Here is a 17901-nt window from a genome sequence, read left to right as displayed (position 1 = left end):
TGTGTCTACTATAAGGGGTTCGGTCCTCCAACTCCGCCTTATTTTCTTCTTCTTTTGTTCAGGGTCCTCCAGGACTATTATAAATATTAAGTTATTAATTTCCTCTTCCCTTTTGTTGTTCGTTCCACTGGGGAGAGGCAAGTTTTATAATCTATTGTAATCCTTTCATTTATAGAGTTCAAATGTTTATTTTTCCTTCTGTATTAATGATAAGTGTTTGGATATTTTTATTTGAGTTGTTATTACACCTTTATATAATTTGTACATGCTAACTATTATTTTGTATAGATCGGGTTGGAGAACTGGAGCACATGCTAGGTGCTAATGCTAATATCTCCCGATTGACAGAATAAATAAACGGAGACCGCCTCCAAACCCAGACTTGATGTCTTGTGGTTTGTCTGATCACCACACCAAACACACAACGCAGAAATCCACCGGTCACATGTGCATGTATTCACACACAGCATCCAGCTGCATCCCATTAAGTCAGACCATTGAAAAGTTTATTTATTTCATTCTTTACCCTTTCAGTGGTTTTTTATGTCCTATTTTGTTATTTTTATCACTTAAATATTTCAGATCATCAAATGGGTAAATAGAAAAGATAGTTTCAAATGATGATGTAATTTTTGAACTTGGGTAAAATAAAAACCTATCCAAACAAATGTGACATTATATGTAAAGTTATCACCCCATAAATCTTACAACTGGTTGTGCCGCCTTTGGCAAGATGAACGACTATCTAACATTTGAGGTTGGACTTTGACTAGGTCACTCCATATGCTTAATTTTGTTTGCTGTGAGCCAATCAGTGTTGGACTTGATGATGTGCTTTGAATTATTATCCTGCTTTCTAGCCCAGCTGAACTCAAGCTCAATGTCAAAAACTGAAAGCTGAGTGTTTTTTGGTAGAGAGCAGAATTTATGATTTAGTTAGTTAAGGCTAGTTATCCAAGTCTTAATACAAGAAAGCACCTCAAACCAAACCCCAAACAGTCTTGGAGAACGTTAAGATGCTTTTCTGCAAATGTGAGACAGGCCTTTGTGTTCTTTCAGTCAGGAGTGGCTTCTCACATGGATGTCATTTTTGTTTTATCTCTCTCTTACTGCTGAATCAAAAGCACCAACTTTGGGAGAAGTCAGTGACGTCTGCAGTGTTAAAGAACTACTGAGTTTGGGTCTCTGGAGTACTAAATCCTTAAAAAACAATTTGTCATTGTCATTCTTCCCAGACCAACAGATGTCAAAGATTTTGCTTCTTATCCATTTTTGAGATCTTTTACCTTATTTCCTTTCAAACTGGCTCAGGCCTGGCTGTGATCAGGGCTGAAGGGCATGACCAATACAAATAGTTATTTTAAGTTAATTCATGATTTAACAAGATGGGGTGATTTTTTTTTTTATGACAGAGTACCAGGTTGCCTTGAACAGTGTGTTTTGTATTTTCTTGGGTTATGAAAATGAAAATGTATTTGATAATCTGAAAGATTTATGTGCAAAAAAGAAAAAACAGAAGAAACTTGTAACGGGGCAACTAGATTTTCACAACACTGCAGACTGCTAACTCACGGAGGGATTCATTTCTAAATGAAAAATTGAAATTAAGATTCTGAATTAATTATTTAATTACTGAATTATATAACAGATATTTCTCACCTTTTAAATTAAATTACTGAAATAAATGGGGTTTTTAAAATCATTTTTAAATGTAGTGACCTGTGAAAGTTGAGACGTATTATGTTAAATCATTGCATAGATATTTTTATGACAGCGATAAGCAGCATGACTGTTATCTCAGGCTGTGTGTTAGATCAGCTTAATCTGTATGATGAGAGAAAAAAAATCACATTGACACCTTAACTGGATTCACACAATAAATTTTATTCGACAGCAACCATCAACCTTTTAATGAAAACAAACTGTAGAAGGAGCTGTGTGGCGTTTCAATGAGGAGAGGTGTCCCTCCACAGATAACAGCAGCTCCACTGGATCCCACAGTTTTTCCAAATGGAGATGCTGTTACAGCTGGTGAGACCCGCAGAAACAACACAGCTGATGGACCCGAGCAAAAGGTTTCCCCCCAGATCCGGCTCCCCAGTCTTCAGCTGAGAACCGAGTCAAAGCAGGAGCCTCCGTTTTACCTCCACGAGGATTAGATGGCCTTTAAATATTAACCCAGATATAATCTCTGGCTCATGAAGTCTGCCTGGCAAAGTCTCTGTAAAGTTGTGTGATAAAATGCTGCCCTCTTTTGTTGAACTCAGTGATCACATGAAGTCACACCACTTTACTGCCCGTCCTAAAGTTGAGTCTCCATGTGATAGCAGCCACATCTGATGAATTATCACTGAAATATCATAAAGCTAATCTTGGTTTTTATATCATCTGAGATTACGTTCCACCCTTTGACTCCAATAAAATCAGGGTCATTCACTCAATAAACATGAACAGGGTGTTGAGAGCAAGATGCTTTGTGGCAAAAAAAAATAAAAAAAAAAATACTTGAATTTGAACTCAAAAAAAAAAAAAAAGTCTTATATTTCGGTATTAAAATAGATAGCTGACTGTTCCTTTTGGGGAGCTTCATCTTTTTTTTCTCTTTTTTTTTCACAAAATCTGACTCAACTTATCTTTGGTGAACTTTGACCCTTAACCCGTCCTCTGTAAAAGAAATAAAAATAGAGCCATAAAGTAATTCAAAGATAGGCTAAAAAGACCTTCACCCCTATTATAGCCTTCAACTTTGACCATCTCTATTCAGAGGATCTTTCCAATAGGAAGACTTACAAGCACCGGTAAATTATTATGATCAAAAAGAAATAAACTGGCACATTTTCAGTAATAGTTGAACAAGAAACAACAGCAAAAATCTTTACATTATACTTTTACAGAATGTCATCTTGAAAAGAAATATGATGGTATCAGTCCATTAAGATCTGTGCAAACAGCCATGCATCAACTTGTTTCCAAAAGAAGCAAACACGGAAATGTTTGAACCTGATCAACTTTTATTCAATTTTAACATTTTGTTTTAAAAAAATCCTTTTTGCTACTTCCTGTGAAATTTAAGCTCTCCCTTTAAGATTACATATAGAATTTTTTTTTACTGCCAAAATAGCATAAATGTACCATAGCTAACCAAAACAACAACATTTTATTAAAAGAAAACCAAACTAGGCCATAGGTCAAAGGTTTTCTGAAAACTGGTTTAAAACCTGATTGACAAATAACTTTTTTTTTTCTTAATTGCACATCACTTTGATAAACAAATGCAAATAAAAAAAGCTCATACTTACCAAATTAACCCTGCAAGTAAATACCAAAAGGAGGAAAAGAGACATAAACAATTACAATTAAAAGTGTGAAAGAAAATCAGTCAGTGACTGAGAGGAAAGTCTGTGTACTGGATGAACTCGTGACTGAGAGCTGCTTAAGACTGTGTGGGGTAGAGAAAAATTAATCATTACACTTACTGTAAATATGTAACAGACCCAACCTGCACATAATAGTCAGAAAATTATATAGCTTGAACACCGATGAACATACCTCCATGATAGGATCAAATCATTCAGGCCAACAGGAAGCTCATAGTTTAGAAACCAAAGTAACCAATAGAGGTGTGTTTTAAAACAAACATTTAATATGTTACAGGATCATAGATCAAATTTACTTCCTGTTCTGGTTTGATGGTTTTGAGTAACTTTTATCAGAGAGTATTATGCATGTTTGATGTTTCCCAGAAATATTTTTATTTTATAAAATTTAAAAAGTGAAGGATTTGTAAATATGAAGCATCTAAAAGTCATAATTTCGGCTCCAAATGCAGTGTTGCAGAGCTAATGCACATAGAAATAACTTAATATTCAGTCAGGCATCTGTAGAAATGCCTGAATTTAAGATAAAACTTTTGATATGAATGATGTCAATGATTACATCAGTCATTGCATGATTATTTAATGATATAATGTAAAATTATTTTAAGAAATTAAAAAGACCAAAAGGCATTCAAATTCCTTGTTCTAACCATTTTTATGTCAGAATTTTGATATTAATCTCATAATTCTGAACTTAATCTAAAAGAAATGTTCTTGAACTAATTTCGCGTGGTCCCTTTTGACCCACATGACTTTCCGTACTGATGAACTGTTGTAGCAGGCTGATGTGTGAGTAGCTAACAAACGCTCCTTCATCAATCTCTATTGTGCCTCTGATATTAACACACTTAAAACAACATAACCACTATGACTACCTTCATTAAAGATAACAAAGCGATTTTTAGCGAGAACGATTTACAGCAAGGTTATTTTAATCATTTCAGTCAGTAAAACTAGCCTCGTTAGCAACACTAATGTTAACGCTAGCTCTTAGCATTACTTCAGCTGTGACTGGAAATAACAAGCTGTTCAGGGAGAAACTAATTTGTGTTCTTCTCGTTTTTTATTCCGAAAGTATTGTGAATGTGTTTACTTTCAATGAGAAAATTTAAAGGGAATTATTTGATGTCCCCTTTTCTTTCTGTCGATGATTCATGAAAGCTGGTAACTTGCTTGTTTCAGGTCAAAATGGCAGAGCTAACAACACTGGAGAGCCTTCTGGAGATGGGCTTTGGCAGAAACAGAGCGTGAGTTACGATCTTCACACCAGATATGACTGATTTCAGTGAGCTGAAGGCTAATGCTGGGTAACCTGTCCTGTCTGTCGCTTCCTCAGGGAGAAAGCAGTGGCCAATACAGGAAACCAGGGGATAGAGCAAGCCATGGACTGGTGAGACAGTTACAGTATTGGTCAAAAGTTTCGGCTTCTCTATGTATTTCTCTTGTTTTTGCTATTTTCTCACACTTAAATTTTTCAAAATGTTCAAACCCATTTTATTATGAAACATTGATAACCTCATTAAGCATTTAAAAAGCGGTTTTTATTTAAATGTGTCCTTGATTAACTAAAAGTAGCTACTCAAGCCAACTCAGCCTTGGATATGTTGCTTAATAAATTAACTATGATTAAAGAGAAGAATGTTAAAAACTAAAAAAAAACATTATTAAACAAATATAAATTACTTATGTATCTTTAACTGACCGAAAATATTTGTATGGAATATTTAAACATCTGGTTTCAACTGTATAGCAATTGATATTTTGGGTTGTCTATATGTAAACAGAAATTATAAAAATTTACAATGATGCCTGTATTGTTTTATCATTAGGTCAAGGTCAGGCAGCCATTCAGAGCACAGAATGGCTGCCTGACCTTTTGTTCTGGATGCGTCTCTTTCAGGTTAATGGAACATGAGAACGACCCGGACATCGATGAGCCGTACGTTCCTCCAGCGGGGAACGTTTTAGGAGGAGAGGCAGATGAGACGACAGCAGGGGACTCAGGTGAAGGTCGGTGCATGTTTTTGTTTTTCTGAGGAGAAAAACAATATTTAATACCATTTTAATTCATATAGTCTAAGGTAGATCTGTCTTTGTGAATAATTTCTTTAAAGATGTCTTATTAATCCCGCCGTGGTCGTGTTTCAGCGCCACTAATCGCAGAGGAAGATGAGCTATACAGCGACAACCCAGAGGCTTCGAAACGACCAATGACGGAGGAGGAGAAACGTGAACAGGTCAAAAGGTCAGAGCTGATGCTGAACAGTTTTAAGCAGCGTTAACGTCATGTGTTTTTATTTACCAGCTGGTTTGTCCCTGCCTTTCAGACTAGAGGAGCTGATGCGAGTGAAGCAAGCGGAGAGGAGGGAGCGTGAGCGAGCCGAGGAGGTGGAGCGGGAAAAGCAGCGGAGGAGGCAGGGCCAGGAGCTGCAGCAGATCCGGCAGAAGATTCAGGACGACGAGATGAAGAAACTCGCAGATCAGAGGAGGAGAGAGAAGATGGAGGACAAGCTGGCGAGGTTAGCTTCTCCAAGGATTCACAATGAATGTTTAAAGCCACAAAAGTAAAGATTTGATAACAATTTATGAAATCCTGAAGCAAAATGCTGCAGGTACTACAATTTATGTGCAAGACTTGACTGTAACTTTGCAGGATGTTTAAGCATAATGATGCAGTTATTATTTATGATGGTTTAGTTTGTGGAAATACTTTGTTGTGAGGACATTATAATTAAGATCACAATGGTTTTACTTCTTGTTACTGTTTCTAACTCTGGTGCCTTTTTTCTTGTCCTTGTCAGGCAACGGGTTAAAGATAAAATCGCACGAGACCGAGAGGAGCGAGCACAGAAAGTAATTGAGACACACTGACTTTATTTTTCATTTTTTACTCTGTAATTCTGACTGTTTTATCTTTTTTTTAACTCCTCTGGTTTAGTTTGGAGGTGGTGCACCTCCGAGCACGATGACATCCACCCAGCCCACCCCGCCCAGTCCGTCGTCACCCACCGGTCAGGGGCCCCCGCCCACGAAGAAGGAGTATGACGAGTCCAGGATACAGGTACATATTATATCACATATATTATTTAAGGCTTTTTGTACCTTTCTACCCTCCATCTTGTCATTTCTTCCTTGTGCTCTCCATTCTTTCTTTCCTTCTTAGTATTCCTTCTTTGCTGGAGCCCTGTAAATAAACTTTATTTACAGGAGCCCTGTAAATAAAGCTTCACTTTACTCTGTATTGCTGTTGTTACAGTTATTTTATGCTTCCTTTCACCGGATCCTTCGCAGGTTCGTCTTTTGGACGGCTCCACCATCAACACCGTGTTCAAGGCCCAGGAGCCGCTGGCGGCGGTGCGCGTCTACGTGCAGATGAACGGCAACACACCCGAGGGTCAGGACTTCACGCTGCTGTCGCCATACCCGCGCCACATTTACACTGAACTGGACATGGAGAAGCCTCTTAAAGAGCTGGGTGAGCCTTCAGGAAACGAGTTTTAAATGCTGTCAGATATCTAAAATGGCGTCACGTCCATGAGTTTTTTTTTTTTTTTTTTAAACGTGTAGCTCGCGTTGGGCTGAAACCGGCTTTTCTTTGCGCTCTGCACAGGTTTGGTGCCTTCAGCTGTGCTGGTTGTTACCAAAAAGTGAGAAGGATCAGCTCTGTGAGCCTACCTCACCTCTACCACGACGTCAACACGAGAACCGAGCGACCCAGGAACCGAGCTGCCATCTGCTAGTATCACTCACTAAGCCAGCTAGCTGAACCGAAGCAGAGACGCAGTGAAGCTGCATTCAGACACGTTGGAGCTCCTCAGACTTTGATGTGAGTTTCTGTTTTTGAAGACTGACTGAATGCAGCTTCAGATCTGCTGCAGGCGTTGAACTGGACCTTTGACCTCAGCTGAGTCGAGCTGAAGATAGCTGGCTTCTGACTGATACTTCCCCAAGGATCAATGCTTGTGGTTTCAACACATTTATTAAAAAAATGCACAGAACAAAGTTTTAACTCGACCCTTGTATTGCTAAAGAATACGTGCTAAAGTGGTTCTGAAAGGGCCTTAAGTTTATTTCCTGTGATCTTCCTGACTTTGTGACATTTTACTTTCATTTTTTTAACAAGTTCAGATTTGCTGAAAGCTGTGTCCACCAGGAACCTGATTACAATAAAGCTGGCTGGGATAATTGAGTTGATGTTCTGAATTTAATATAAATTATCCTCTCACATTTTTGTAAAACCAATTCTCATGAAAGTAGAAAACCTGGAAATGATGCAGCTAAAAGGTTTGTCTTCCTGAAAATATTCTTTATATAACACATATAACAAAATATTTAAAAAAAATACTACTTTAACAAATATAAGCTTGAATTCTGTATATACCTATTAAAAAGCACCGGTAAAGATGATTACATTGCCAAAATAATACTACTGATTGACATCACTACTGTTTTTACATTAGTGATGAGGTTCACAAAAACTAAATTGCTAAAAAAAACTCAGAAATAAAACCTTCTAGATGATTAAATAACAGCTTCTTGTGTGCGTTTTACATGCACATAATGAGGAAAACTTAACTTGTTTAAGACTGGAAATACTGGTTTCCTCGTCCATGACAGGAACTCATTGGTTTTAATTCGAACTTTTAGCAAAGTACCTTTTTTAAAAATAAAACTTCATTCTTCTTTAAATTAATTTTTAAGCTTTTTGCGCATCATTACCACGGTGCTGATATTTTGGGAGCTGAAACCAAAACCTTTTACCACAGTTGGTGCTGGACTCCATTTATGCTGCAGCCTAAATGAAGCCAAAGCTGCTGATGCATCTTAATAAAACAACCAAACCTATTAATTTGGGTTAAATTAAGACTCAAGTATTTAAAATTTAGAAAAAAATGATCAGTTTGTCAATAAAAATAGGAGGAAGTGAACTGGACTTTCAGTCATGGTACATTTCTATTAGTTCCTCCTTGTATTTGAACATTTAGGTAAATAATAGAAACACACCTGTGAGTTTGTTTCATGTAGTGTTAAATTGTTTTTCTCCTTGTATCTGAAGAACAACAAATCTGAGAAAGCCTTAAAGTGACACTATAAAACACATTTTATGTACATTAAAAACCAACAATTGGTACAAAACATCATTCACACACTGGATAGAGTGAGCGACTTTAAAACATGAGAAAAGGCGTCGATTTGACAACAAATACAAAAATAATTTTAATTAAAATCAGAAGACTTTACAGAAAATGGGCGCCATGGTTTCCCTTTAGCTGGTTTTTCCAGCGAGATTCACCGACTTTGAAAGCACAGAGGCATGCTGGGAAATAAGTCTGTCGTTCAGACGGGTCGGACCGGTTCCAGAGCTGTTCGGTTTAACTGGGTGGATAGTAGGACTGGTTGTAGTTCCAGGCGTTCTGGTAGCCGTAGCCGCCGTAGCCGCCGTACTGCGGTTGCTTAGAGACAGAAAAGAAACTGACGTGTCATTAAAAAAAACTTTCAGACGAATTCAACATCAGTTTTCACATTTCAAAAACAACAAAACTAGGAATCTGTAAATATTAAATGGCAGAACTTCTTAACTTTTACCTGGTACCAGCTGCTGTACACTCCGTATCCGGCCTGGGCGCTCGGGTCGGCGGCCATCACAGGAGGCGGCGGCGTGGTGATGGGAGCGTGTGACGTGCTGGATGCCGGCACAGCAGCAGAAGAAGAAGAACTGTCGTCTGTTTTGCTAGTTTTCTCTGGATCCTCGTCCCTTAGGAACCAGATTAATAGAAATAAAACGTTAGAACCACCGACATGATTTAAAAAGATGATCTGTCGTGTATTCTGTGTATTAACTAAATGTATTAAACAACGGCGCCATTTTGTGATGTAATCAGGGTAAGTCGAAATGTAAAACAACCAAGGCTCAATCTACAGAAGTTGGGAGGATTTCAGTGAAGATCTGAGCGACTCATCTGCAGTTTTGACAGAAGAAGCTAACTGGAGTGATGAAGAAGAGGACGCTGGTTCTACTGAAGGACTAGAACCTTATTTATTTGAGCCATATTGTTTAGGAAGCAGAAGCGCCAATGTTTCTGCAGAGGAAGGGTCAGGCGGTGAACAGCTGGAACTCCAAATCCCTGAATGGTAATAAACAGATCTATGCAGATAATTATTCATCTGTAATTCTGGTTTTAGTAAAATGAACCAGAAAATAATCCAGTCACTTTAAAGGAACTGGTTCAGGTTCTGATCAGTCATCAGTTTTCTTACTCCTCCTATTTCCAAGTCTTGAGTTAAATTTTCCTACTTCTGATAACAGTATGACACTGTAACACTTATTAAAACAAAAAGCTTTAATAAGCGTCTCTCCGACATACTGAACTTTCCCTCCACAATCATAATCTGAGGCTAGGTTTCGCCCTCTTCTCTCACCCGTTCTCTGCTTCTCTCTTCGTGCCTCCCAGCTCGTCCAGCAGCTTCTGATGCGCCTCGTAGACGGACAGCACGCTGCAGAGACAGCACAGCTTCAACTTTGAGATGAAAATGCTTCACCAGACCCAAACAGGATGGTCAGAAACAAGATGCTTAACCTCTTAATGGAGTTGCTGTACTCCTCCGTGAACTGGAGGCCTCTCTGTGACAGGAGTAACTTGGTTTGCGGGGTGAGCGGAGCCGCCAGGGCCCGAGTCACACACTCCTGCACCGCCTCGGCCGAAGCCCCCGGCTCCGCAGACGACTCCAGGTCCAACAGGTTCAAGTGCAGCTTGTCGTTATCCTGATGGAAGAGTCATTTATGGAGAAAAGGAAAACATTTTTATTAAAACAGGAGGGTGCAAAGGGTGGATCCTGATCTGACTTGTGCCCCAGAACAGATGGAGACTTTTTTATTTTTAATTAGGACAAAATTATCACAAAGTAACATCTTTTTACAGCCTCAAGGAGAAATCTCTTGTGACAATATTTCATTTATTTTGTAGCAAATTCCTCCCTGACACCGCTAAGCAACGAGACGCATCATGCCGTTCAGCTGAGACATCAACCGTTTCCGTCTCTGATCTCACCGGACTAATCTCTAGCGCTTCCTGTAAAACCGTGCGGGCGCCGTCTGGGTTTCTGGCCACTTTGAGCAGCAGACGGGCCAGTTTGATGGAGTAGAAGGCGTGCAGCGTTGGCCTCTCTTTGGATTCAGCCACCGCCTCTCGCAGCAGAGCCTCCGACTGGTCCAGCCGGCCCGCTCGGCGCTCTAAGGCCGCCCTGCGGATGCGAACCACGGCCAGACCAGGCCGGGCTTTCTCCAGGGCCTCCAGAACCCGCCGGGCCTCGTTGAGGTCACCTGGTGGAGACGGGCAGGAAGTTCGCATGAGCAAGTTTTCTGATGTGCTTTTTTTTTGTTTGTTTTGTTGTACCATTTAAATGTTTAGACTAGCCTGGCCATTTCATGACATCAGCATATTAGGGCCACTGTAAATTTTCTAGAAAATACAAGAACATTTGTGAGCTTGAAAATTAAAAAATGTGCTTAAAAAAAAAAAATCTCAGAAATTTTCTAGGAAAAATGTAGAAATTTCGAAAATTGGGCTAATATATATTAACGAACATCAAGATATAAATATATGAGATTACAGTCAAAAGTAAACAGCTATTTGCAGTTTGTAGTCTGGTTCAAATTTTTCTACTTTATAGTCGATATGTTGAATGAAGTTAGCATTACGGTACTAAACATAAAGTTGTACAAAGCTAAGCTATGCTAACTGTGTGACTGAGAAAAGTTATCCCTCAGTCACTGTAGCAAACAAATGTGCTACATGGTTCTCTCTCACATGCTAAACAGATCTGTTTGGGTAAACAAGTAGTTCTGTTCTTCAACTTTTTGTTTTTCAGAGTCGGTGAAGACCGCAGTGCATTTAGAGGAAAATTGTAATTTTAATATGTCTGTGCCTCTGCCTGGTGCCTCAAATTAAAAAAAATCTAGACACGCCCCTGCTTCATGTTTCAGAAAAGATTCACTCTGAAACCTGGTTTCAAAAAGAGCCTCTGGTCACTGGCGTCGTATAAACAAGCAGCTGGAAGCGGCTCTGAGTTCGGAGGAGCAGAAAGAGACGGGCGTGTCGTACCGTGTCTCTCCTCAAACGTGGCCCACTGCATGTGGATGTTGGGTTTGCTGGGCAGGTGGACCTGGCAGGCTCGCCTGTAGACGGCCCGCGTCTCCTGCACACTCTGCGGCTCCAGGTACTGAATGTACTGAAACACACACAGCAAGGTGTTACATTGTTTCAAGCCCCTCACAGATAAAGTGAGTAAGTGATTCATCTCACCCTGGTCCAGAACTCCTCGTACAGAGCGCAGGCGATCAGGCAGCGCTCAAACAGGATGCGAACTCTGTGGTCGCCCTGGACGGCGGGAGCATCATCTGATGCTTCCTGACGTTGCGTCGTGACCTCAGATTCCTCCGTCGATTCCTGGTTTGGATCTGTTAGAAGACAGCAGTGTGTTAAATACAGATACTTTCTAACATGAAAGGAAATTAAAAACACTTTTATCGTGCGTGTCCTCGCCTTGTGAGGACTCTGTGGTGTCTTTGTTCAGCTCAGCGATCTCCCAGTCCAGGTAGGTGTGCCAGGCTCGGAGCTGGAGGCGGTCCAGCGGCCGGACGTGGAAGTACGGACGCTTGATCTGTCGTAAAGAAACGAGGAAATCTGCTGGGTTTGTGAGCCAGCGACAGCAGGAGAGAATAAACTGGACTAAATTATTTCTACTTTTCTCAGTCATGGTTTTATTTACAGAATCGGTTCTGACATTTTCAGGCTCACTCATTCAAAGTTGTTTTCATGCTGCGTGTCTTTGGTTTGTTTCATTAAATAATTATTAGCTTTAAGATTTGCCTGCATATCTTAATTTGTCTGCAGATCTGTCATACAGAGCTCCAGATCTGTATGACAGATCTGGAGCTCATCATGAACACGACTTCCTGCTAGAAGAGATGCTATATATGCAAAATAAAATAAAATAAAGAAACAGAATAAAATCAATCAATAAATAAAATTAATAATAAAAACAGAAATACATAAAGAATAAAAATAAAGATACAAAAAAGAGAACAAAACAAATGTAAAAAAACAGAAATGCATAAAGAATTCAAATAAAATCAAAGAAAAATAAATTGAAAACTAGTAAGATATAAAAAACAAAAAGAATAAAGAACAAAAAGAAAGAAAATGAATAAAAAGAATAGAAATGCATGAAGAATTAAAAAATAAAAAGAATAAAAAAACAAAAAAAACAAAAACAAAAAGAATAAAATAAAGACAGAAATAAATGAAGGTTAAAATGAAATGATCCCGGCAGAAACTCACAGCATCTTCATAGTTCCACCTCTTCCGGACCTCTCCCTCGTTGTCCTGGTAAACTTTGTCTCTGCGAAGCAGAACCTGGTCTCTGATCTTCTGCATCAGCTCCTCCTGAAAAGAGGCAGACATCACTGGTATATAAAGATGTTCCCATTGGGAATCTACACCTGGTCATGAAAATGTGACAAACTTTCAGCTTTCACTGAACTCTACGAGTGCTGGACTTTAAAATCTCCAGGCAGAAAAAACAACAAGGCATTAGAACCCATGAAAACTAATTCCTTCCCGCCGTGTTAAATAATATTTAAACACAGATTAAACAATAAAGCAGGTGGTTGAGCCTCATAAAGGCTTATTTCTAGTGAGAACCAAGTTTTTAATAGCCAGATTTTACTCACCGAGTCGGTACCCTCGGGCGTAGCGGGCTCCTCCTCTCCTGGCGGCCTCTCCTCGTCCGCCTCCTGGGCCTGTTCGGCCCGCTTTGCCTTCTGGCTCTGCCGGCACGTCGCCCTCAGCTCCTCGTACTCCTCAGAGGGGAGCACGTCTTTAGGCGGGTTGTTGTTAAGATGCACTTTGAACCTGGAAGCAGGAAGGATGGACAACGCAGCAGGATCAGGAATAAAACTTAAGAGACAAATGAAGAGGAGGGGATGAAGGTTTATCGATAGACTTTAGGCACTTTTATAATTAACGGTATTTTGTAATATTTCTGCTGTAAATCATCATTAACCGCGAAAACACAGGCAGCGTCACACTGTGTGTGGGAGAAAGGAGTTGCTGTAAACTAGGATTGACTAATTTAAGATAAAATGACTTGAAGATGACATTTTACACAATCAGAGCTTTTATCAACCAATCGAGTTTATTTGTATCGCACATTTCAGCAACAAGGCAGTTTAAAGTGCACTTGTTATCATAAAAGCAGAAAAATGTAAAGTCAACAATTGAGAAAACCAGTAAACGTTCAAACAGACTTTCTGTTCAAACGTTGTTGTTTTTTTAATGTTAAGCTCGAATTTAATTGCAAGTTTTACCATTACAGTGTCCAACATGTGACTCTTTGAAGGCCCTTGGATGTCAGTATCGTGTCTGTGGCGGTCAGGTGGGCTTACTTGTCGTAGTGGGTGCTGTAGAGCTGAGTGGGAACTCTGAGCGCTCGGTCCAGGACGGCCACTGCGTTCTTCACGTTTCCGTGCTCCTTCTCCCACTCCACGTAGAGATCCCACAGGCGGTCCGAGTGGAAATCCAAACCGCACGACGCAACGGCATTCTCAAAAACACTGAGGACGTTTAACCGAGGAAAAAAATGATGTTGTCAAAGAATTGTTTATGTATTACTATAATTGTGTTTTCTGCTCTCACGGTTCCTCCATGTTTATCACTTCCAGAGTCAAATTTCTAGATGTTTTTTTTTATGAAGTTTCACAATAAGTTGTATTTTTGAGTACAAGTCATGGAACAATATTGTGCTGGAATTGGCTTGGTCTGAAATAACTCAACTAAACTGTAAAATCTAATAATATTAGTATTTTCTGTGTGCGTTTCAAAAACATACTCAGACGACATTCAAAAGGAAATTAAAACAGAAATTTCGGAGCTGAACCCTCGACTTTTCCATCAGCTTTGGAAAATAATGTGTCGAAAGCATTAAGATGTGACTGGAAGCTTGTTCACCTGCGAATCCGAACAGCTGAATCGGGCAGGTTCATGTCCAGCGTTCCCAGCAGCAGATTGATGTAGTGGATCCAAAGATCTACGCTCAGAGGGATTGCTTGAAGACCACGAATACACACCTAACATAGCACACACACGTCAATTTTTTAAAAATAAGCAAAGTGCTTTACAAATACACATCAAATAATATGAAAAAAATGTAAAGGAGTTTTTACCTCCTCTGCTTTGTTGTTGTCGCTGCCACGACGTTCCAGGTCGACAAATTTCTTCCAGTAGCCATAGCAGAGAGGATACCGAGCCAGGAAGGCTTCCAGGGCTCTGCGGTACGCGGCAGCATGACCCTGAAAAGATGAAACTGGGTGGTAATTCCTCTTTACAGAGAAAGTCAATCTTAATTTCTGTTTTCTACTAAAAAAATTCCTCTGGTTTGCTGAAAACACACACCTCATGCTCACAGTACTGGAGCAGATCGGTCCAGCTGGGGAAGTCCTGAGGATTGTCATGTGCGGCTTTCCATAGACGATCAAAGTCTGCAGGTAGATCCCCCTGTTCGCTCTCTGCTGCCAGGTCCGTGGAGTAGTTATCTGGGTCTGCAGGACCCTCAGGGGCCGCAGCTGCACCGCCATTTTCCTCCGATGCTTCAGGAGGAGGCGGCGCTGCCTCGGTGACATCCATGGCTTTAAGAAGAAGAACATTATCAAAAAGAATATTGGTATTGGCTTCTTTTAGCCAAAGAAAATAGGTTCTGCTGTAGTGTGACCGTACGTTAAGGTCAAAGGTCAACAGAGATGTGAGAGCCAGGTGAACATTCTTCCACAGCAGACCAAAATAAATCTGCTTTACTTCATTCGGTTTACAATATTTATTAAGTTTGGACCATCCCATTTTAAATGACCTTTACATGCATGTTTTTGTGACTCTTGTTTAATGTGAGATATAATCTGTTTTAAACTTTTAAATACATTAAAAGAAACATGGTACAGTGTTACAAAAACAACGTGCAGACTTCAGCTAATTATTCTCTTTACCTCTCTTTAAGGTAATATTTTTTTAAAGTAATTTGTATTTTAGCATAAAAATTTTGCATTGTACTGCCTTGTAATGAAGAACAGGGAAATAAATACAGCGGCACTCATTAAATTCATTTATTAGAATCACATAAAGACACCCAATTTAACCAGATAACCTGCTGAGAAAGAAAACCTCTGTGCATATAGTTGGAGGTAAACTAATTAAATAAACTTTCTTGAAAAATCAAGAAATTTTAAGATTTCTGCTGAGCCTCCCATTCATACATTATAGCAGATACCAGTGCAGTAAAATGAATGTTAAAATCACTGAAACGAAGAAATGTCACTCCGGGAAGCTGAGCAGCAGCAGCCTCTTCAGCACAGCTGTGAGTTAAAACTCTTATCAGTTCATCTTATAGGGAATCACTGAACGTCCAGCTCTGCTCAGGGTTGCTGTGTGTAGCTCAGCCTAGCATGCCATGCCTTCCGCTTTTCAAAGAAACAGCAATGCAGCGCTTTGTTGAAACAATTATCATATCTGTCAACCCACAGCCAACTTTAGTCTAGAAACTCTGAAATAAATCTACCTGAAGACTCTTCAGGCACCCCGTTACCGCTCATCTCTTCACAGCCCTCCGCCGCCATGATAGAAAAACCACTGACGTCATCAGCAAGCGACAAAAACACAAACTGCAATTTGTAAACAAATCTTAGAGCTGTCACAATCTCCGCTTTGGTTTTATCCACACACAGCAAATTAAATACTTATACACATTAAAAAAAATCATATACATTTTTTTAGTAAACATTTTCTTTAAAATGTGAAAACTTTTGCTTTCTTCTAAATGGTTAATTTTATACCCCGGACTTAAGCATGGCCAATCAGCGCTCAACTGCACTGGATCGCCGCAAGGGAAATTCAATTCAAAAATACTTTATCCGAAAGGGAAATTATTTTTTGTAACTGATATAATTAAACCATCTTCAAAGAGTCATTGTGGACGGTGATTCTATGGGCAGGATTGAGCCCCAGTAGCAGTCAGTTTAGCAATGAATATGAAGGGGCCTCTGAAGACCATTGCTGTTTGACAGTCTCATTACGTGTCAACAGCTCAATATCAGGGTATTACGGTATTCTTCAGAAGCATTTATTATTGGCAAACACTTCTTATCCAACGTATTTGCTTGTGCTGCTCCCTACCCATTATGATTAATGGAAGAGATGTCTTGAACTTCTTTCATCTACTCTATTGTCCTTTAATTTGTAGAAATGCATTTTAAAAAATTCCACTTTTATTGGACCCATTAGTATTTTAACCAGCCTCGATTAAAATACAAGTTCATCTTAACCTGTCCAAAAACCTGTAAAATTGCCCTAATATTTTGTTTTAAGTCAGTAAGTCAAAAACATACTGGATAAAATATTACAAGATGGAATACTGAACATTAGTCAACAGGTTAAATATAGTCCCTTTAAGGGGCACTGTAGATAGTTGCCCTGTCTGAAACAAAGTTCTCCAGACCTAGAAAAGTGACATAAAAAAAATAAAAAAAAGATAACCATACTTTTTCATTCAGTGTTGGCAGAATGAGTGTGAATGTGAAATATAATTTAACAAAAATTACTGGAAGAAATCAGACTTGTTATTTTTCACATTTGGTCAAGTTTATTTTCACTTGGTCTCATCTGTTAAGAGTACATCAGACAACTTTGACAGCTGAAGTGCAATCATTAACTTCCGTTTTCACCAATTCAAGCCACTGACAAAAAACAATGCAGAGGGAACATTTATGCTCTTGAAAACAGAAACTCGCAGAACCTTCCCTCCTGCAGCTCAGATGATTGAACTTGATGGCAGATTGATGTTTCTGTAGTTCAGATGGCTTTAAATGGACAACTGTTTAGTTGATCTAATGATCAAAACCCAAATGAAGATTTCAACTAATGCCTAGGAAACACATGAAAATCTAATTTAAGGGCTGTAAGTGCATTAAAAGCAGGATATGAAGGGAAGAAAAATGGCTCAAAAGAGAAAACACATCGTTAGAATCATCCACAGTCAGTGGTTCACTCCCCAGCTTAAAACCCAAACTGTGCGATTAAGAAAATTACTTCAAAATAGAAGTAATTTATATTTAGGACTGAGAAACTCAATGACAGGCTGGAAGAAAATGATTTGCTGAGGACTGCTAAACAAAGACATCTTTGTGGTGTTGAAAACAGTTTTAAAAAAAAGCATGATAAAAGATTTGAGCCATAAAGGAGACGGTGGTTAAACTGTCCCTCAACTTTTAAATTCGCATGAGAAAAGAAGGCTGAGCTCTTACCTGATTTGACTTTGCCTATAAGAGGAACGATAGATTTCTTCAAATTCAGACAGGAATCAGCAGTAGGTGGAGTGTGTGATGAGAATGTTAACCTTCATTATAAACACCAACAACTCTTTACAGTGATGCATTTCTTATGAGGCAGACAGTGTGTTAAACCGAGGAAGATTCAGCAGC

The 17901-nt window shown here is 39.3% G+C and overlaps 3 protein-coding genes across 3 annotated transcripts in view; 2 read left to right on the top strand and 1 right to left on the bottom strand.

Moving 5' to 3' along the window:
* Positions 1 to 4089: 4089 nt before the first annotated feature.
* Positions 4090 to 7566, top strand: ubxn1 (UBX domain protein 1). The gene is made up of 10 exons (XM_015055990.1): positions 4090 to 4166; positions 4560 to 4624; positions 4714 to 4767; positions 5278 to 5387; positions 5526 to 5622; positions 5705 to 5896; positions 6179 to 6230; positions 6316 to 6438; positions 6669 to 6852; positions 6988 to 7566. The coding sequence occupies exons 2-10, from the start codon at positions 4566 to 4568 to the stop codon at positions 7026 to 7028; spliced, it is 912 nt and encodes a 303-aa protein (XP_014911476.1). The 5' UTR covers positions 4090 to 4166; positions 4560 to 4565; the 3' UTR covers positions 7029 to 7566.
* Positions 7567 to 8458: 892 nt separating this feature from the next.
* On the bottom strand, positions 8459 to 16076 carry LOC106960961 (pre-mRNA-processing factor 39). The gene is made up of 15 exons (XM_015054775.1): positions 15984 to 16076; positions 14831 to 15063; positions 14602 to 14727; positions 14387 to 14505; positions 13825 to 13992; positions 13111 to 13291; positions 12719 to 12823; positions 11921 to 12038; positions 11681 to 11835; positions 11480 to 11606; positions 10427 to 10698; positions 9956 to 10140; positions 9798 to 9872; positions 8964 to 9132; positions 8459 to 8830 (listed from the first exon to the last, which is right to left on the bottom strand). The coding sequence occupies exons 1-15, from the start codon at positions 16039 to 16041 to the stop codon at positions 8750 to 8752; spliced, it is 2172 nt and encodes a 723-aa protein (XP_014910261.1). The 5' UTR covers positions 16042 to 16076; the 3' UTR covers positions 8459 to 8749.
* A 1066-nt stretch (positions 16077 to 17142) lies between these two features.
* LOC106958766 (HRAS-like suppressor 3) overlaps positions 17143 to 17901 on the top strand; it is a 31374-nt gene continuing 30615 nt past the window's right edge. The window contains exon 1 of the mRNA XM_015052826.1: positions 17143 to 17157. The gene's annotated coding sequence lies outside the window, so the exon portion shown is untranslated. The remainder of the gene's footprint in view (positions 17158 to 17901) is intronic.

Source organism: Poecilia latipinna, unplaced genomic scaffold (genome assembly GCF_001443285.1).
Source record: "Poecilia latipinna isolate Pla-1442-1.1 unplaced genomic scaffold, P_latipinna-1.0 Scaffold0, whole genome shotgun sequence".
Classification (NCBI taxonomy): Eukaryota; Metazoa; Chordata; class Actinopteri; order Cyprinodontiformes; family Poeciliidae; genus Poecilia; species Poecilia latipinna.
The sequence above is the reverse complement of the archived record's forward strand: the minus strand, read 5'-3'. Positions and strand labels throughout refer to the sequence as shown.